Source organism: Pollachius pollachius (assembly GCF_949987615.1).
Source record: "Pollachius pollachius genome assembly, chromosome: 8".
NCBI lineage: Eukaryota > Metazoa > Chordata > Actinopteri > Gadiformes > Gadidae > Pollachius > Pollachius pollachius.
The window spans coordinates 14760712-14782660 of record NC_136941.1 but is presented as its reverse complement, the minus strand read 5'-3'; the positions used below and the strand labels follow the sequence as shown (position 1 = coordinate 14782660).

The 21949-nt window shown below is 41.8% G+C and overlaps 1 protein-coding gene across 5 annotated transcripts in view; it reads right to left on the bottom strand.

Annotated features, from left to right (window-relative positions):
* Positions 1–21723, bottom strand: part of LOC307079221 (membrane-associated guanylate kinase, WW and PDZ domain-containing protein 1-like) — a 78199-nt gene extending 56476 nt beyond the window's left edge. For all 5 annotated transcript variants that reach the window (XM_079741393.1, XM_079741395.1, XM_079741391.1 and 2 more), the window contains exon 1: positions 21041–21723. In XM_079741393.1, coding sequence (XP_079597519.1) covers positions 21041–21338 — 298 coding nt within the window. In that variant the 5' untranslated portion in view covers positions 21339–21723. The remainder of the gene's footprint in view (positions 1–21040) is intronic.
* Positions 21724–21949: the final 226 nt, after the last annotated feature.

The window sequence follows — 21949 nt, the reverse complement described above, 5'->3', positions numbered from 1 at the left end:
TTAGATATTAGATGTAACCAGTATTCAACTACTTACACACATCCTAGGTGGTATGTTGTAAATTGTTGTATATACATTATTCCTTATATATTATGTCAATTATTCCATCCTAGTATATAAGTAACTATGCTTGAATTTAGTAGAAGATCACAAAAGATAAGGGATTTATTTAGATATAAATCAGAAACAATATTTGAATTACGTTGTATAGATGGGCATGACATAAGATCATGTGTAGAATAATAAGGCCTCTTCAACAGTTGAGCCTTTCCATCTGTATTGAAAACAGTGGATTGCAGCTACTATGCTGTATTTTTCCATTTTGCTACACACTCTTGGTACACACTCAAACACACAAGCACACACATACACACACATACATACGCACACACATACACATACACACAGCCCCTGTGTAATTCTGCGTAAGCAAAGCACAGTCAGGTAATTGTTACCTAGCAACCAGCCAGTGCTGACAACCATCGTTGTGGTCCCTGCTAGGCAAGCAGCATTCAGATTGTAAAAAAGAAAAGAAAAGAGAGATACACACACAGATGCACACATACAGCGTGTCTCTGCATTGCTACGGTAAATGTAGTGTGTGAAATCATAGTAACAGGAAAAAGGATTAAAAAAAAAACACTGCATAAATATCATACACAACATCTTCATGAAACGGAGAGCCCATACAGTGTTAAATGAAGAACGGAATCATGTGGGGTAGGATGCATGCGAGAAGCGGGCGGGCTATTGTCCCTGGGGGGTGAGCTACCAATAGGTGTTAACAGCATCCTTGCCGGGGAGCGGTTGAAGGAATCAGCAGTTAGCCACCCAGGTGTCATGCTTCATCAATGACCAAGTCATCAAATATTCACTATCTTCCAGGATTACAGCAGTGCTGCGTCGAGAGAACACTCGCTCCATGGTGGGCTAGGATGTTTGTGCTAATATCTGCTGCTCCCCCCTTCCTCACCACCCCCTCTCAGCCCTCACATTCAGTCGCTTTACCGAGGAGGAGCCCACCATGGCAGACCCCTCTAAGCATTGAGGCTGAAAAAAATTACTATAATTAGTAAGTGATGCCAAGAAAGGGACTTGAATCCATGTGAGGCCTCAGGCCCTGAAGCAGGACCAGGGACATAAGAGGGTTAGGGAGGCAGCTTATTCAGACACACACACACACACACACACACACACACACACACACACACACACACACACACACACACACACACACATACACACACACACACACACTTACACATACAAACACACACACACACACATATACACTTACAAACGTAAAAAACACATACACGCACACACACAAACAAACACACACACACACACACACACACATACACACACACACACATTCAACGTGCAACACCATCACAATTATATAACAATTACAAATAAAACAGGAGTACATACTAAGACGACTATTCAATTGCGGTCAAGTTATAAATATCATTGTCACATCGTAGCATGGTGAGATTACACTGAAAGATGGACTGAATACTGGTTCACACGTAACTATTTTCTTGCTTCCAGGAAGTGCTGAGATGCTAAGATATGGCTAGCATCTTAGCACTCTATGGCTAGAGTAGGCTGGTGCTGCATTGTGTGGGACAGAGGTCAGCGTGTGTGTATGTGTATATGTGTGTGTGTGTGTGTGTGTGTGTGTGCGCGTGTGTGTGTGTGTGTGTGTGTGTGTGTGTGTGTGTGTGTGTGTGTGTGTGTGTGTGTGTGTGTGTGTGTGTGTGAGGTCTGAACCGGACACATACATGGAGAGATAAGCTGCCGTAAGAGAGATTTTTTTTTTCTCACAGGACGACAGAAAGATGAGTATAAGCCAAACCAGAGAGTACTCTACACAGGCTAGGCCTTCATGTCTCCAGTCACCATTACATAACCTTACATCTCGTTATGCCAACCCTGTTTTATTTAAGATTTGGAGGAGACTTATACTGACACATTCAAGGACACCCACACACAGACACACATACACACACACACGCACACTCAAAGACACATATAGTCACACAGTCCCAGCATGCAAACACAGTTGTCCACCAATATAAGTGCATGTCATCATAATACACATGTTACAACACGGAATAGACCGTCACACATTTTATGTGGTGCATATGACAAGGCCTTGATCTCAAGAACTCCTACTACTCCTACTTATAAGAAGAAGAAGAAGAAGAAGAAGAAGAAGAAGAAGAAGAAGAAGAAGAAGAAGAAGAAGAAGAAGAAGAAGAAGAAGAAGAAGAAGACGACGACGACGACGAAGAAGAAGAAGGAGGTAAAGTATTGGCCAAACTTATCACAATTAGTCAGCTGCTGCTTTTTTTGTCGTGCTTGAGGCCAAGTAAACAAAGCGATTACAAATCAGTAATGCCTTGCACCTTTGGGAGTCTGATGTGTAATGCAGCCAAGAAAAACATCTCCTGCTCTCAGAACTCAGATCCCCTGTGAAACAGAGACCCTTGCTATGAACTCTTCTTTTATCAAGATCCATAATCCTTTAAATACTATAGGTTATTTATTTGTTTTTTGTTTGTTTTTTTAAAACACGAAGCTGCTGTTTACTAAACCAAATTGGGATTTTTCATTTTGTATTAATGATTAACGTTAACCCAGTGGCCTGGACTTTGAACGTTACAATCGGAATACCAGCTCGGTTTGTCCTCATGTATTGTCATTGTGAATCCAGGTAGATATTACTTTTCCTTTAAACCATTGAGGTTATTTTTTATTAAGTTTTTTTTTTGTGTGATCTTCTGTGAAAGAATATAATCAAAACTAACATAAAGGGTTGTATGTGGTTCATAGTTGAGTGTCCACAATAGATCTGTCCGTACTTTGTTTGTTTATCTTCTCTCTCTCTGGTTGCTGATTGAGATTCATGTGCTGTCTCCCAGCTCAACACTGCCCTCTGTATCTCCGTCAACACACTAAATCTGCTTCAAGCAGGACCGTTGCCACAGCAACCCAGGTCCACCAGCGAAAGAGAAGGGTTTTCTGTCCTCAACATGGGATGCTGCTCTCTAGTGGTAGATCAGCAATTTGACCGTTGTTTATACAGGAAGAAATATACGGTAAACTTCGAAGAAATAGGACATTATGATTCACTTATATTGTTGTATTATTTAAAAAAAGTAATTAGTGCACATAGTCATAATATAATAACATTAGTGTGTGTGTATGTGTGTGTGTGTGTGTGTGTGTGTGTGTGTGTGTGTGTGTGTGTGTGTGGGTGTGGGTGTGGGTGTGTGTGTGTGTGTGTGTGTGTGTGTGTGTGTGTGTGTATGAGTGAGTCTGTGTGTATGTGTGTGTGTTTGTGTATGTGTGTATGTGTGTGTGTGTGTGTGTGAGGACTGTATACATAATCATACAGCATAAGGTACATACAGTGTAGTTATCATTCTCTGTTGGTCTGCTAGTACGGGTCGGGACTCATAGGAAGTTTAAAGTAGTTTGATCCAGGAGAAAGAGCTTACACAGTGATATACAGGTAAACTATACATCAACTAGTCATGGAATCCCAAAATTACAGCTCTAAAACGGGAAGGCAAAAACATCCAGCAACACCCTACAATTTTCAGCTGTCTTAATTACAGTGACACACTATAACATGCAAGCAGTTAGCATAGTTGTCCTAAGCCCACTGACAACACTGTTACACCAGCCTTAAAGGTGAGATATCTGAGAGTTGTAACGAGATAGAGAGCAGAGAAGAGCAATACAGAGAAATATTAAAAAAACAAAACAAACAAAAAACATCCCCCCCTTCTCTGCCCCCTCCTTCCAACATTTCTCAGCCATTAACAAGTAGTGCATTCACGCATCTGTGATTGACAGGCTCGTTGGATTCCCGAACCAATCGGAGAAGAGAAGCCCTGATTGGTTCGAAATGAGACGGGAGTGGTCTAAAATGAAAATAGTCTCATACAGAGGCAGTCGCGCAGTCAACCAGAACACATCTCACAGAGCACGTCACTCGCTAATAGCTGAAGGGTGGCTGTGGCATTTCAAACAAATTACACTCAAATAATAGCCCTTGAATCTTACCTCAAGCCTCTTTAACTGCGGAATCCAAAGTTGCCCTGATCACCTCTTGATTCAGCACACACAAAATATATGTATTATGTGGCTATTACCAAACATAATTTGTTGAAAGACTGGGCCTATGATGCGATTCTGTGAAGGTTATCCAGGAGTCTGGCTGTAGTAACGTTGCGCAATATTTTGTGGAAAATGTCATTATTCCAACACAGACCACTTAGCCAAGCTCCATACAATAAGTATTCTGTCTTCTCAGTTTAATTATGAACGCTCAATATGGCTTGCCTTAACTCTACATCTTCTTCTCTGTCTGTGAGCCTGGAGAGCCTGAGATGCTTAAACACATAGCCCGGAGACAGAAACACACTCAGTACACCATTGTTGTACATTAAGTGCATTAGCAGCAAAAAAGACAAATCAAAGCTTGTTCCACAGTTTTCCTAATGGGCCATGAGCAAACACATATAATTGGTCTTCTCAAAGTTACACACACATACACCCCTAATCCCACTCCCACAGCTACACCACTCAAGCGCAGCAACAATAAGATAGGATTTCCGTCAGGGGAAAGTGTTTTCTTTGAGCAATTTTAAATAATAATAGCCCAAAAAAAAAGAAAACCCAGGAACTGGAAATGCTGGTTCTTAAATAGTCAGATCCATTGTTTCAGCGGTTTCCTGTGGGTCCCAGGACATCCCATTGGTCAACACTGGACTCTCCGCTTACCCCAGAGTGGGCTTCCACTGCACAGTCCATTATCCTGCACTGAGGGGAAGAGCGCCTGATGGAGCTGAACTCTGGGAAAGATGCTGTGGAGGAAAAATAAGTTAATTGCATTCTCCCTGCTCTAAGTGATGGGATTCACTCGGCTCTCTGGGAATTTCTGACCAGCAGCCGTTAGCCTCCCGCTATTAGCCGGCCATTAGCCTGGCTGGGACCTTTTGAAGTTAGCTCACATGAAATAGAGAGGCTTGGCTCGAAGAATGATCATTGTAAACAATAGACCGGGTTTCAGTGTTGAAACATGGACATCTGTAGATCATAAAAAGGCTAGAGTGTGCGTTGATGTTTCAGTGCATGTGTGTCCCATGAGTGTGTGTATGTGTGTGTGTGTGTGTGTGTGTGTGTACATGTGTGTCCTGTGTGTGTGTGTGTGTGTGTGTGTGTGTGTGTGCATTTGTGTGCCTGTCTGTGTACCTGCTTTCGTTCATTTATCATATTTGGAAATGTAATACCAAAGGACACCGTACGTTGTTATGAACCAGCAGCGATTTAACCCTGACAAGAACCCCTTTGCTTTTGGACACCATCAGAAGCCAAACAAAGCAGTGGAACACCCACTGGCTGTGGGAATGGGCCTGTCTGCTTTATGACACGCAGCTCTCCAACCAAGACTGTGCACATCTTTTGCTTCCCACTACGAGGCCTGCAATCAGCCTAGTAGGGGAGTGAAACAGAAACAACATGAAAATAATCCCAGCACACCCCTGTATAGGTCTCTGGAGGGGCCCTAACCCTTCTATGCTGTAATTACACAGCCTGCCAGGCCACACCCTAAAGCTGCCTTCACATATGCCCATTCATACCCCTTCATTTCATGGGCTTATGGCATCTATAGTGAAGCCACAACAGAAGGTGTGTTTGGACCGTCATCTGAAGCTGAAGTCAAACTTTAACTGTAACTTTACCTTGTGAACAAAAATCTGTAAATCAGTCATAATTTGTTTCTCTAGTAAGGGTTGTTAGAACTGACTGGGGTTATACCAGGGTTATCTAAGGTAATATGATGTTGAATGTGATTCCCTCTTCAGTCCAGTCCACCATATTAAAAAAATAGAACCATTGTGGCAAAAGCCTAGCTAATGTTGACCATAATGTCTCTATAGAGCCAGCTGACAAAATAGCAGCCGATTCCAAACATCAGAGTCTCATTGGTCACACTTTGTGAATACACTGGTGTAGAATATTTTCCCTAACCAGGCCTTGTAAGTATAAACAATACAAACATGATATGAGACATGATATGAGTCTGACCCACTTAGCAAATGTTAGGCTGCTGAGTCAAAAAACAGACACATGGCATCATGGGTAACGTTGGTATAATGGATGAGCAAAAGACAAACATGAGCATTCTCAACCGCACACACAAAGACCGGCAGTGTGTCCCGCTTAAATGCCCTTCATCTGCTTGATTCTAAATATAGTGGGAAGAAACATGCTTTCATTACTTTGTATTACTTTCCTTTGTGTAGTGGGCAAGGACGGGAGAGGATGATGGCAAAAAAAGGGAGGGAAAATATGCTAAATATAGAATATATGAAAGACCAAAGGAAGGACCTGACAAATATACACACACACTTATAATATTTAACGGTGCACGCATAACGAACGGCGTTAAACAAAGATTCACAAGAGACAACAAGAGACTAGGATCACTAAATTGACTGAACTCACTCAATGAATAAGATGGTGCTGACAGATTTGTTTACCTTTGCATAACATCTCTGGACTCTTGTGCCATACTGATTCATGGGGGCAGGTATAATACATATTTAACCTTATATAGGTCAGCTCACTTTAGTGTAAAATCTCTCTATCACTGGATGCGGTGAACATATTTTGATGATAATACTTATTCGGGCCATTCTATCATGTCTTTCCCTTTTTTGCTTGGTGTGTAAAGATACTTGGGGCCATTTTTTTATTCTGTGTCTGATTCATGCGTCACTCAGTGGAATGCAAGCCTTTCCATCGGTCCTGGCTGGCCCTGTTAAATGTCACTGGCTGCCTGACTGTCGCACACAAAATACTTCCTTGCCATTAATGTCCCCCTCTGCTGTGGGAGCCTGTGATGACCCCTCGGCTAGGAGACAGAGAGGAGACAGCCGGAGCCACCTTTGCCAACATAAAAGCAGACTGCTGCAGAGACCAGTCTGCCCAGTGATCTGGGCCCAGTGCTTCATCAGCAGCTGGAAGACACATAAATCCAGAACAAACGTCTTCAAAGACTTTTAGGTCGCTCTTTGAAGCATTAGTGAAGCAGGTGGTACGTAGTGAATTCATTGTGAATTCAGCATTTATAAAGCATTCATAATTCATAATCAGTTGTACATTATTAGGAAGATGATGTTAAATGGTCTATTAGATCATTTATGAAGAGTAAATTGATGACTTACAAACATTTACAAAGTGTTTATAATGCTCTATAAACACTTGAAAATGTTGCACCTCAAGATAAATACAGGCAGTAACAAACCATTAGTTAAGTCTTTGGTGTAAGCTCATCCGAAGCGAGGACTAAATGTACCTTACTACTTTTTTTTTACTTTTTACTTGGTACTGCTGGAATGGTACTTCAGGTATTCCCAGACTTTAAATATATTTTTTTATATTAAGATAGAAACAAAGATAGTCCTCACTTTAGATAAGCTCACATAAGATACCTAACTGCTTCTTATTTAACTACCTAAACTAACAATGAATTGCAGCATTATTTAGTGATTGTAAACATTGCATTATAAATTGTTTTGAAATCATAAACTTGTGCTTCATGAATGATATTATAAACGATTATCTAATTATCTTATTAATACTGTTTAACAGATTACGAATATATTTCGTATGAGTATTCATGTATGAACAATGCTTCCTAAAGGAGACACTTGCTCTACAATATGGTTTATCTGCTCAAGTAATCTGGCAAAGTTTATTCTAAAAAGTTGATGTTGATTGTGGGTTTTCATTTGAAGGAGCTCCCAAATAGTGTGGGGCTCCAAAAAACAGAACCTAAACATCAGCTTGATTTATTTGCAAAAGCCGCACTGAGAATCATGATGTGGTGTGCCAATACATGACCCATTTCTTTGTCCTCCATACAGTGATAAAGCCAACACTAATTAACATTTGTGGAACACCCACGGTGTACAAGAATAGCCATTCTAACTGAAGGGTTATTCATCTTGTAGATACAGAGCCTCCTATTACTGCGTGTGTGTGTGTGTGTGTGTGTGTGTGTGTGTGTGTGTTGTCTGATGGACAATGCTTTCCTCAGGGACGGCTCATTTAATGAATATGTCACGTGAAATTCCTCAACTTACCCAATGGTTTGTGCCACCAGAACTTTCTGCTGAGAAGCAGGAGCACATTGTCACAAATGCCAGCAAGGCATTTCATCAAGAGGATTTAGCTCCCGTGGTGTTCCACACCCAAACAAAATGAAGCACAATTACAGGAAACTGTAGCAATGGTGTTCTTATAGTTTTATGGTTCACTCTACGGACATGAATAAATGAAGCAACAGTCCATTGGTCAGATTCTCATCCAATGGGAGCCCTGACTACAATAGACTTATAACCACATATAGACATGATTCTATATGTGGTTGAGATTATAACAATGAGATGATTTGTAACTGGGTTGCCTGTCTTGTTCATGTTTTAGAACCGAGGAGCTGTTTGTAAAGCATTATATCCAAGGCATATGGGGACAGTAACTCCCCCTATCATTTGCTCATAGGAGCAGAGATAACTAGAGGCTGCTAACTGTTGGACTAACTTGACCTCTTTGCCATTCAACTATGTTGTCTACTTAAGCCTCTCATTTTGTTCCTGATGATTCAGGTTAACCCTTGTGTATTTGTTAGGACTCAAAAATAACTATTGTGTAAGTAAACATGTGGTAGTTAATTTCCTTTTGTAGCTATTTGGGAACATTTTTCCCACACATTTCTTATGTTCATTTAAGTGACAGTCCTGCTGGAGTGACTTTGTGTTTCTTAGCTTCATAACAAACTACTGACTGATATACTCTTATATCTATCCTGAGAAGATGAGAGGTAGACATCTGAGCCATGCAGCAAAACCTGCTTGGCACAGTGGAGACTGAACGCCTTGAGTGGAATACAGAGGGTGAGTGTCTGTGTGTGTCTGGGAAAGGACAGACACGCCAGCAGGAGAGAAAGCTGGTCAAGGATGCATCATTAGGTTATCTCGAATGAAGGAACGACAACGCCACATTACGATCAGAGATATCTAGTTCCCATCTGGTTCAGAAGTCACAGAGTGTTCGTATCAGAGTTTCAGGTTACGGCTTTAACAATTCAGTGCACGGTGGTTCAACACAGTGTCAGACGACCTACTGTCTTACAAAGAGGCTAAACCGAAGTCATAGTGATTTCTTTATCACCCGCCTTCGTCTGAGCTTGATCTGTAAGCGTGGGAATGCCGTCGTGCCAGGGAGGGGACAATGCAACAGCCTAGTGGTGTTGATCACTCAGTTCCAATAACCCTAATGGTCCAAGTCGCCGGCCTGAGAGAGACTCCATGGGGTATAGAATTACATAACATGAGGAACATGCTGCTGCTGATCTGCTGTAATGCACACATTCAGCGTGATCCTCCAAAGGAAGCTAGAAATGACCCAAATACACACGCACATTCTCACTCGCAAAGACACACAGACACACAAACACACACACACACCAGTCCTCACATTTAAACACGCATACACACACACACACACACACACACACACACACACACACACATACACTTTGGAGATGCGCAGTAGATAGAAAGAGAGAGATATAGACAGGATTTAAGAGGGGGAGAGAGGGTGGGGGTCATCAAAATGTGTGCATTCGATTACAGAGACAGAGAGAGAGAAAGAGGGAGAGGATAGAGACAGATTTAGAGGGTGTAAGCGAGGGAGCTTACATGTGCTGGACAGGCGAGCTGGCCAGGCATCTGTCTGCTCTGACCCCCTTGCCACTCCAGGGTGTTCCAGGGTGAACTCTGACCTCTCACCTCTAACCGTGTCAACGTCCCTGCCACGGCTGCACAGCCCGACAGTCATCTGCCCCCACCCCAACCATAGTCCCCCTTGCCGGAACCCCACCTCCTCCGCCTGACAAGGTATTCTTCTGCATCTCCAGGCCCACCAGCTCCCTTCATTCCCACCTATCTGGGCATGCCTGTCAGTATGCCCAGATAATGGGGCCTTCTGTGGAGCAGCAGCAGCAGGCTGAGGGCTCTCCAAGGGCCGAGACAAATAGAGGTTAGTAGGTAGTAAAGAGTGGTGGCGTACAGCTTAAATACATTTCAGGTAACCTGAATAGCTTTTTGAGTTTTCAAGCACATGGACAAATCAAGTGTATTAGAAGACAAAAATAGAATCTGTTCCTCTTTTTTATCTTTGTACAACAGCTCTATGAGGAAGTTGAAGGATTCGTTTTAGACATCCCATAAATCATTAATCAGGAATAATAGCGGAGTGGTGAGAGAGGGATCAAGACACACCATCATCTCGTTGTTACGGTTCCAAGCAACTGAGAAAGGGGTTATGGTCCCAACCTTGGTTTTTGCAGTACAGACGCAAGCACTCACTCACTCACTCACTCACTCACTCACTCACTCACTCACTCACTCACTCACTCACTCACACACACACACACACACAAACACACACACTATTACCAACAATCATTTGAAAACATTGATTTGGAACATACATCTGTCTCTGCTCCTATGTAAGGGGAATTATAACCCATCTCTCAACACTACTTTGACTAAGTGGAACCACACCATCCTATAGAGATGTCTGGTTCCCAGGGTGGTAATGACAGTAGCAGAGAGAGAAAAGGACAGCTTCCAGATTTGATTTAGGACCTCTCACCTTTTTCACCTTTCACTTTCATCAGTTTAAACGACTGGACTTGTACCCACTGGATGGCACACACGCACACACCTGCACACAAACATGCATGCACACATGCACGAACGCACAGACACACTCAAACACACCCGCAGACACACAAATAACCTTCTCCACCTGTTTTAGGCTGCCTGTCATGCCTGTAGAGAGATTACCTTGAGTTGGTCACAGGCCTACACACGCACGCCCGTAGCACACACACACTCACACAAACACACACACACACACACACACAGAGGCTGCGTGGGAACCTGTGGCACAGAGAGTCCACACTCAGTGATCAAAGCCTTCTCATTGTACAACCACTCCCCTCTCTGTTCGGTAAAGTCACAGACTCAGTTCAGCACTTCCTTATCATATTAATTGACACTTATTTCAGGTGTGTGTCTTCAAATCACATCGGCAGCATATGTCTACAAAACGCATCGTCACGACAACATTGTTTTGCTTAGCCTTAGCCGTAAGTGCCAGCACTAATTATCTCACTAAGGACTAAAATGTTAATAGCAACACAGCCTTAATCTGTAGGTCACATTAACCAGTATCAACCCACTGTACCGTTTTATAGGACATGTAGCAAATAAAAACTCTCTCCCTCCATATATTGTCCTTTGGAAACCTTTTACTACTTTGACTTAGTAGAATGCATTATTTTATGAGGGTATTCCAAATTAAGTAGATTGATAACTACTACGCGATAAATACTATAGCTGGTAATACCAGCCTGGTGTTATAAGCAAGATGGAGCCTGATCCTTTTCCGTCACTTTTTTTAGTGTGTCACTCGGTGCACAGATTCAGCAAGATAGGCTATCTTGTGAATAGTGAGGCTCATGACAATATTTGGTTGGGTCTTTACTTGGTGAGCTCCCTCGCTGTACATTTTACATTAATATTCACTTATTCAACTTTAATTTAGATTTATAAAGAATAAATTGGATGGTTCAATGCCTAGCTGCAATAAGGGACATCAAAGCTATTTTATGTCAGATGCACTATATAATAACAAATGGGAACATTGTGAATTCTTACTACAAGGCAAGGATTCATCGAGTTAGTAGCCTAGTATCTTTTTGAAAGACACACTGGAGTTATTCAAAATATAAATAAAAGATTACAATTTCAGGGGTTGTGAGGTAACTTACATTTGACATTATATCTGCAGGTGAAATAGCAGTCTAAGAGCATCCATGTCAGGAGGATACACAGAGTTGGAGGATACACTCAGGGCGGGGTCCTAACAGCTCATGAACAACCTGAGTCTCTACAGATGGACTGAGGCGTCGGAGAGGACTAGGAGGGAGATCAACATAATAGGACACCTGCTGAAGACCCTCGCAAAACTTTCACCTCTTAAAAAGAGATACGCAAAAAGATTTGACATGCAGAGAAAATACATTAACATTTGCATTACTACCAAAATAGCACCAGTGTAATACTAAGGCATTAGGTGAAGTCGTATGGCCCCTGGCATAGCCTTTAGATACGGTGTGGTCTCATCGTGGCAAACAAAAGTATGGTGATTATGATAAGCCTTTGTGTGACAACTTACTTACTGAAAATAGTAAATAAAATATAAATACTGGCTGTATGATTGAGGTGTGTAACGCAATGTCTGTAATCAGGCATTATCCTTTCCAAATGTGTTACCTAAGAGTAGCTTGGCATACAGGTCTCCCACCATACACAGTGGCTCAGAATATGGGTGTGCTCATTAGTATTTGTCTGTCTGTCTTTCTCTATCTGTGTGTGATTTGTGTGTGTGTGTGTGTGTGTGTGTGTGTGTGTGTGTGTGTCTGTGTGTGTGTGTGTGTGTGTGTGTGTGTTGGAGCAAGAGGGTTTTCTGTGTCACAGTAAACTATTTCTCCAGCATGCAATCATCTGCGTGTTCCGGGGGCTGGCTGAGGCTAGGAGAAATCCTGGTAACCCTTCCTTTTACAGTCCCCTAATTACTAGTTATTTACCTGGTAAATAAATGGTAAATCATAGATATTTTTGGGTAATTAATTACCACTGGTAATACAAAGGTAAATACAGAGGAACTACAGCTGAAGTACTAAAAACCTCCACTATTACAATTAGGGCATTTAGCGGACACTTTTATCCAAAGCGACTTACATCGGTTAATACACACATTGACACACCGACTGCAGAGTCAACCATGCAAGGGGACAACCAGCTCGTAAGGAGCAGTTAGGGTTAAGTGTCTTGCTCAGGGACACATCAACACTCAGCTAGGAGGAGCTGGGGATCGAACTAGCAACCTTTCGGTTACAAGACAACTGCTCTACCTCCTGAACTAAGCCGACCCTATTACCCATCAATTCAACTAAGTACTGTGTAGTTGTAACTGTTTTAGGATGGTAATAACTCAGATATAATTGTGTACTTCCTAAGAAAGTAGGCAACCAATTCTTAGAAACAACTCTTCTATTACCCATCAATTCAAGATACAATTGTAGTTATCCAAGGTTTATGTTGGTAACAGCCCAGGTTTAATTATGTACTATCTAGAAATTAACATAGTAATTTCCAATAAATTACTATTTCTTATTTAGTTATTGTTCATAGCTACACCCATTTATAAAAGTTTTATTCGATTTACCTCAGAAACTACTGTATTGTTTTTATTTAAGTTTAAAAATACAGCAATACTTACCTGGTAACAACCTCTGCAGGAAGTTTTCCTCTAGTGTCATGGTACATCTTCTTAAATGCTGGGTTCGAAGCCTTGTTTGTTTCCATGGTATTACCATGTTCTTACCATATCCTTTGTAATAGATATTTCCATTGTCCATGCAGTTAACTGGAACTTGTACCATATATGTTCTGCAACGTTACTAAGTTAAACATGACAATTTACCAAGTACGCTGAAACTGTACTGTAAAAGGAAGCCTTGTTTGTTTCCATGGTATTACCAGGCTCTTACCATATCATTTGTAATAGATTATTCCCTTTTCCATGCAATCAACACAAACGTGTTCCATATATGTTAACTCGGTCCTATTAAAAAGAAAAAAAGGCTATGCCTTTTTTTCTTTTTAATAGGACCGAACACAATGGCCAGAGGACCAGCATCCTTTCCTAACTGGCAAACAAAATAATCTTTGAGTTTTACATGTTCTAGAAATGTTCATTAATTGACAGTCCTAATGTTTACTTTCTTGTCTTCTGATATTTTATTACAGTATGGAAGGGGAGATTTGGAGGTACCTGGTCAGGGCTTGGTCAGCCTACACATCCCAGGTGTGGAGACTGTGGGGAAACCGCACAGAGAAGACACTAAAGAGCCATCTCTCATTCATCGAGTGGACTCATTGGTTTGCGAATGACCACAAAGATACTCCCCTAGGCAGATTGCTGCCTGGCATTCGCCACTTATTGAAATTGTAATCAGTAACATTTAAATTGAGTTGATGTGGACGGCTCTTTTTTGTGTCCGATTTTTTCAGTGTTCAGTGCCAGTTTGTGAGAAATGCATTGTTTGAAAGATAAGCCTTTGTTTTTGTTTAATTTTAATATGCCTTTCATCAACAGTGGTTTGGGGTTTTATAACTAAAATTAAAGTGCTTAACTACTGGTGAACGACGTTGCAGAACATATATGGTACAAGTTTGTGTTGATTGCATGGAAAAGGGAATAATCTATTACAAATGATATGGTAAGAGCCTGGTAATACCATGGAAACAAACATGGCTTCCTTTTACAGTACAGTTTCATCTTACTTACTGGGTAAATTGTCATGTTTTAGTTAGTAACGTTGCAGAATATATATGGAACAAGTTTGTGTTGATTGCATGGAAAAGGGAATAACCAGTTACAACTTATATGGTAAGAGCCTGGTAATACCATGGAATCAAACAAGGCTTCCTTTAACAGTACAGTTTCAGCTTACTTACTGGGTAAATTGTCATGTTTAACTTAGTAACGTTGCAGAACATACATGGTACAAGTTCCAGTTAACTGCATGGACAATGGAATTATCTATTAGAAAGGATATGGTAAGAACATGATAATACCATGGAAACAAACAAGGCTTCGTACCCAGTATTTAAGAAGATGTACCATGACACTAGAGGAAAACTGTTCCTGCAGAGGTTATTACGAGGTAAGTATTGCTGCAATTTTTCTACTTAAATAAAAATAATTCAGTAGTTCCTGAGGCAAATCGAATAAACCTTTTATAAATGGGTGTAGCTATGAACAATAACTAAATAAGAAATAGTAATTTATTGCAAAAAACTATGTCAATTTCTAGATAGTACATAATTAAACCTGGGATGTTACCAACATAAACCTTGAATAACTACAATTGTAACCTGAAATGATGGTGTTGTCGTGTTCTTGAAGAAAGTAGTTCAATCCGGGTCGCTTTTAAGTCACTTTATTTGTTAAAGTATTTCGGTATGGTAACTATGAAGCAAAAGGAGGGAATTGTATTTAACACGTGTGGAGAGAGATACCGCAGAGATATCTTACAGCCCCAGGGGGCTTTTACCGGGGCTCTCAACGGGTCTGCCATATGTCTCTGACCTCATCTGACTCCCGCTGCCCGTTTGTATCAAGTAGGCGTGGCCTATGCGAAATATTGGCTCCGGTTTCCTTACCTGCCTAAAGGGGCTGCCATCTGTGGCTGGAGTAGTTATTGCAGCTTATATGTTGCGCCTGCTCCCCTTGTGAATATGTATCGTAATTACAGCTTATATGTTTGATCCTGCTTCCTTGTGGCTATGTGTGGGCAGCTTATGCGCTTAAAATACGTAACAGTGTGAAAAGCGAGGGTCGCATTTCCCCAGATCGTACCATTTAGCCCCGTTTACCTGTGCATACATACATAGCACCACACTACAATGAACAACCACACACCACAGTTTAATCCTCTTCTCTGTTACAACACAACACTCACAATGCAACTACCCTTCTTCCTGTCCGTCCGGCATACTGGTCCATGGGGAACGCGTGGCGCATGGGAACCAGAGCTTTATTTTCTGTTCCGGGACAGTTCATTTGGTTTGCTAATGGCGGGAGTGGTGAGGTAGCGTTTGTGCTTCTGAGTGTCGTTTGTATGTTTGGTGTGATTTATTTATCAAAAACTGGGTTGTGTGTGTGTATATATATTTGTATGCATCGTTTAATGAATATATAGTGTTTGATTTATTTTTCTGTGGCGTTTGATTGATCACGGTTGTATTGATTTCTCCCCTATCCCAGTGGGCTCTCCCAATCGGACTCTGATTGGTAGGCCTATTTAATGAGGAGACATGGTGTGAGTTAGGGGCAGGCATTTGAGACGCAACAGATTGAGCAGAGGCAGTATTCTTTTGCTTGCCTTTTGCACGTTTGTGGAAGTTTAAATAAACCGACAGTATTTTCCTTAAACTCTCTGAGCCTCCTCCTGCTTTCAAAAAGTTCACTCCTTGGGTGCGTCCCTTCCTGCATGTGAGTTCGGGGTTCAATACCTCTTTCTCAAAGATGAGTAATAGAAGAGTTGTTTCTAAGAATTTGTTGCCTACTTTCCTAGGAAGTACACAATTATATCTGAGTTATAACCATCCTAAAACAGTTACAACTACACAGTACTTAGTTGAGTTGATGGGTAATAGTGGAGGTTTTTCTTAGTACTTCAGCTGTAGTTCCTCTGTATTTTCCTTCTTACTACCAGTGGTAATTACCCAATAATATACTACATTTAACATATATTTAACAGGTAAATACCTAGTAATTAAGGGACTGTAAAAGGAAGGGTTACCGAAATCCTTAGTTATTTAAAGCTTAGACCCAACACTACTGAACCACAGGCCTGTCTGATTGCCTATACAACAAATGGTAGATTATTTTTCATGGCGACATCAAGGGATTTGAAATTTTGGGGAAAAATAGATGTTTGGAAGTCAAATATGCGAGTAAGACTGATAACAAAAAAATGGTAGTTTGTTTGCTGGAACGCCTGGCTTCTATTGCTCTACTTAAACACGTCTTGCAAAGTCTGGCAACACAGCTTGCTCTCTTTCACCAGCCCTGCCTCTCTACTTCCAATTTAATAGCCCTTGAATACCTTCAATGGTGTGTGTGTGTGTGTGTGTGTGTGTGTGTGTGTGTGTGTGTGTGTGTGTGTTTTAAAACCCATGCTTGCATCAGAACTGAAAGTGAAGTACTGTGTGAGTAATATAGATTATATTGGTGGCCATTCTGAGTCTGTGGCCTGCAGCTTTCATCACTTACAACAAGATTTATTTTAATGCAGTGTAGTGAGCATGAATTTCTTCTTCTCAGGGTATTTCAGTAGATAACTGCCATAAGAAGTTTTACAAAGCAATGTTATAGTTGACAAAGCATGCTATAAATAGCTGTGGTTGACTTGTTGCTTATTGTACACATTATTGTATAACCCCCCCCAGACACACATGTCTGATGTATGACGTGTGTGCTACTGATACAAGGATGTTGTGGAACTTCAGAGGATGAGGAGGAAGCTGAGTTACCAACTTGCTCGCTGAACATCTGCTTTCAATGCTTTATGTACTTTATGAAGGGCATATTAGGTGTAGGAAAGGATTCAATGTGTTTTTATCTCTTCTGTTTTAAAAGGCAGTGTATCGCTGTGCACATTTTCATTAGCTTTTTTTCCAGCGAGATTTCCTTACAGATACTTTGTGAAAGGAACATTTACAAATTATATTAGTTTATTTTTATTCTGGTTTGGCCTATCACAGCTTGCTAAATTAATTTCCATAATGACGCAGAGAGTCTGGTTGGAACTAACTGAACTGAACTAACTGTTCAGTTCTGAACTAACTGTGTGTGTGTGTGTGTGTGTGTGTGTGTGTGTGTGTGCATGCCTGCATGGGTGTGTCTTTTATAGCATAGCCAAAGTTCCCTTCTCCCTGTGGGGTAACACCTGTTTTCTGAGTTAGTAAAACAATGTACAGCATTATCTACCATTCAGACGAACACACACTGACATACACACTCACACACACAAGCACACTTATATAACTTCATCTTTAACTAATATTTCAAATAGCACAGTCAAATATACTGTCTTTTATTGACGGGAGAAACAGAAACAAGCCTTATAACATACAAAAGGTAAACCATCTCATTCTATTCCATGCATTTTAATAACTATAACAAAATATCTAGATATATGCAGACAGATACAATATAAAATACAATTTAACTTATCCTTTCCTTAACCAGGAGAGACCCAATGAGAGAAAAGACCTAGCCAAGCCAGAAAGAAACATAAAAAACTAATTGAGACATAAAACACAAGGGCAATAAACTAATCACAAGCATGGTGAACTCAAATTCAAAAGAGAAATTCCTCGTATCCAGGTTTGTTCAATGTAATAACATCCTAAGGATTCTGTCTCTAGTTCTTTCATTTTCAATCAAACCACACACAATAACCGGCGTAGTGGCTAAACTACTGCATCTGCCCTCATAGTTTTCTCCACTGTGTCACCCCAGGTTTTTTAGTGTTACAGTGTGTTACACTGATTTATCAACCACGGTAATTCTCTGGGTAAGCCACCGCAACAGAGGGGTGTCACAGACCCATTCTCAGGAATCTCTGGCATCCATCTCCCCAACCCTCTTCCCCCCCCAAAAACACCAAGCAGACTGTCACCCCCCTCCCCCCCCCGGGCTGGGGAGAGACACCTGGCTGAGGGTCACAGAGTCACCAACACAGCATCCAGCTTACCTCAAACCTCAGGTGACTGGCCTGGCTTCAGGAGTTCATACAAAGGTCAGCATGGACAACACACTATAGTTCCAATAGGCCCATCACAATATACATTTTAAATCATGGTTTATGCTGAGAAAATCCTAAAATAGCAAAGGAAAATGTAATTAACTGTGTTGAGGCTCAGCCACTTAATCTGTGGTTTCACCTTGCATCCTGGAATGCCATTGAGGGACTGACTTTTAACAAGGGCTGTGTGTCATTGAAACCCTGCCAGCACCAAGCCAGATCACTGATAGTGGCCCGGGCTTGAGCTAAGTAAAGCTTGGAGACATAGATAAGGCATTGTCTCATCGGTTCAAAGTCCCATACTGCAATTCCTGTACAGTATTGCTGTTGCTAAAGAGAAACAAATGTGTGATGTGAAGTTAGTACTAATTGTAGTTGTTAGCAGTTGTTAACAATCCTTTCTGTTTACGCTGTGTGAAGGTGCCTCTAGGAAGGGATACGTGTAAACATGAATGGCCCAAATATTGAATCGTACAATACAGGGTTCAGCCTTTTTGTTTTGCCGTTGATTTTTCACATCGGAAAGATTTACTCTCTATGCCAAAGGCTGGTATCATCAGGATTACTTTCTCCTTTAACACACAGTTGACACTTTCAAGAACATTTAACATGTTCAATAGTCTCCCCTCATTACCATGGCCCAAAGACCTTCAAGTGATGTTCAAACAGTGCCAAACAAACACCTGCGCAGAGGCACACACACATCCATCAATTTACAATCTTCAAAGTCAATGCTGCAGGAATTTCTTTGAAATATTCCATCTTCTCCTCAAAGACTGCTTGGTACCTTTGTTATGCAGCCATTATACATAGGTTAGAGGAGACGGCCAATGCATTCCATGGAGGACACACCTGAAGGCCTCTGAATATCTGGCCACTCCAACATACCATACCTACCTAGCAGATAGCCATAGAGTATCCCCTTACCGACACACACTGGACACGGTAACCGGACCTCCAAGCATTATTGGGAGAGAGAGATAGAGAGAGAGAGAGAGAGAGAGAGCTGCCCTGAAAGCTGGCTACCCAGTCCAGGGTTAATAGCACCTGCTCAGGGGCCTCGGTGCTACTGATGCATTCAGGGAGCCCGATCAGACTGAGGAACAATGGAGAGTGTTGTGAGGAGAGCGAGTCTGCCGCTCAGGTACACCGTGATTGAGTTGACCATCGAATAAGAGTCAGGGAGAGTCTGCTGACTCACAAGGGAGGACGATGGGCCAAGACACCGAGACGGAATAGGCCTCCACATCTTTTTCATGTTTATAATTGAATGCAGGATGTGTAAAAAGTTTCCATCTTAAACCTTATTATTTGGCAGTGTAAGTAGACATTACTGCTATTTATTCTATGAACACAGGTCAGGGTTAGAAAGACCAAGCACTAGGGCATCTGATGGCCGTACAGCAAAACAGCAGGGCAAACACAGCACTCTGATTTCGACCTGCTGTTATGTAACATGGTTAATGATCTTCCAAGACTGCCATTGTTGGCCTTGTTAAGTGAATACACAATGTTTGTATGCGCAATGTGGGTCCATAATTGATTGTGTGTGTGTGCGTGTGCATCTGCGTGTGTGTGTGTGTGTGTCTGGAAACCAGCTGTATAAAGTAATTACAGAATACTGTTTTTGGTAGAGTGAAAAAAGAAAAGCATTGTCTCAAAGCTGGAGCCCTCTCATCTTGAGGCCATATAGTGAGCTACCGGTTCTGCGCTTTCAAACCGAGTTAGGACAGATAACAACTAAACAACAGAGCCAAAGAGAAATTAGTCTGGACACTGACAAAACACAGACGATGGAATTAGAAGCCCCATCCTGCCAGTTCCAGAAGCCTTCTTGAGCAGACGCACAGCAGACCAAGCGGGCAACGGGTCAAGCCAAGGGAACTTGCGAGGGGCACCTCCACAAATAACCCCAGCTGCCCGGGAGCGGGGTCAAGTAAACATGGGGTCTGTCACAGTGTTGGTTCAATGCTATTGTTTGGCAGATTATAGACCGCATGCCATTCATTCACAAACCAGGGTTCACTGTCAGACATTTGGATGTACTATGAGTAGCCCAGTGTCTGTGAGAGGTCAAACCAAAATGTTATTTTTCCCCATTCATAAATGAGTGAAACAGTGTTTTCATTGTGCTCAGTAAATGTTGTGGTGTCCCTGTGTGTGGACAATAAAGTTTAGCCATTATGACAGCAAATATCATACTCATCGTGTTATTATGGCCCAGTGAAGCAGTGGATGACAACCCTAACCAAGTATGAACACGATGTCAAATTGTATATACAAAATGCCTCCTTGTGGGATCTCTCCTACTCTCTGTCTCTCCCTTCGCCCCCCCCCCCCCCCCCCCCCCTCCCCCCCTCCCCTCTCTCTCCCTTCCTTCCTCTCTCCCTCCCTTCCTTCCTTGTTGTGGATTTAATGACATTATTGAACTTTACTCTAGTTAATTTCAGGGAGTTTGCTTTAGTAACATGACATGGCGCTGAGATCATGACTTACCTTGGCGGACAGTTTTCAACCTGACAGCTCCCTTGCAGCTCTCAATCATAGTCAATATGTCATAGGTGGGTAAACCCGGTACAGGTTGACCCCCAACTTCCAAAAGTAATTCTCCTTCGTGGAGTTTCCCACTCTGGAAAACGACAGCATCCTCTCGTACGTGTCCAATGTATGAAAACTCTCCATTCTCTGCTCCCCCGTCCAGCTCGACATGCAGCCGCCCTACCCCGTCTCGTCTAATTGCGCACTCGTTTACTTTTGTAATCCAGTGGTTCTTTTTCTGAATTACTTTTGACATGTTGGTGATCTGGACCCAAACGAAATCTGATCGTTTCCTGAAATGGCATTTAAAAACAACAACAAAACAACAACAAACACAGGCGTCAAATTATGAATCTCCAAACTTCAAGTCGCTCAGTCATTAGTCCAAACGGGAACATTTTCACTCTTCTTCTTAACCACGGCATACTTCCAAAGAGTTTGAGATGCAGGTATCCCATTGACTCAAAGTCACGGTCGAGGAGACTTCTGTTGTTTTTCCTGAACCTACATCTTCTTATTATAATTCAATCTACTCCACAATCAAGTCAAACGATTTATGTTCTCTATTTATTTTCTCGCACTATGTTTCCTTAACTTTGTAATCGTAAACCGTTCACATCGTGGCTGTCCGGTTGGCATTCCCGTTCCCACACACAAACACCACCACACGCACACACACGAACACACAAACCCGACCGCGGCGCCTTTAAGCAGGTAACTTGACAGTTCATCCTACTTGTTCTGGAGCCCAGAACCGAGAGACATTGTAAAAAGGGCGCATGCGTGCAGCGGTTATTCTCTTAGAGCGGTACAAGTAGAAATCCTCTCCTGCACCTACTGGGTCCTAAAGCTCCTCGGCTGATGGTT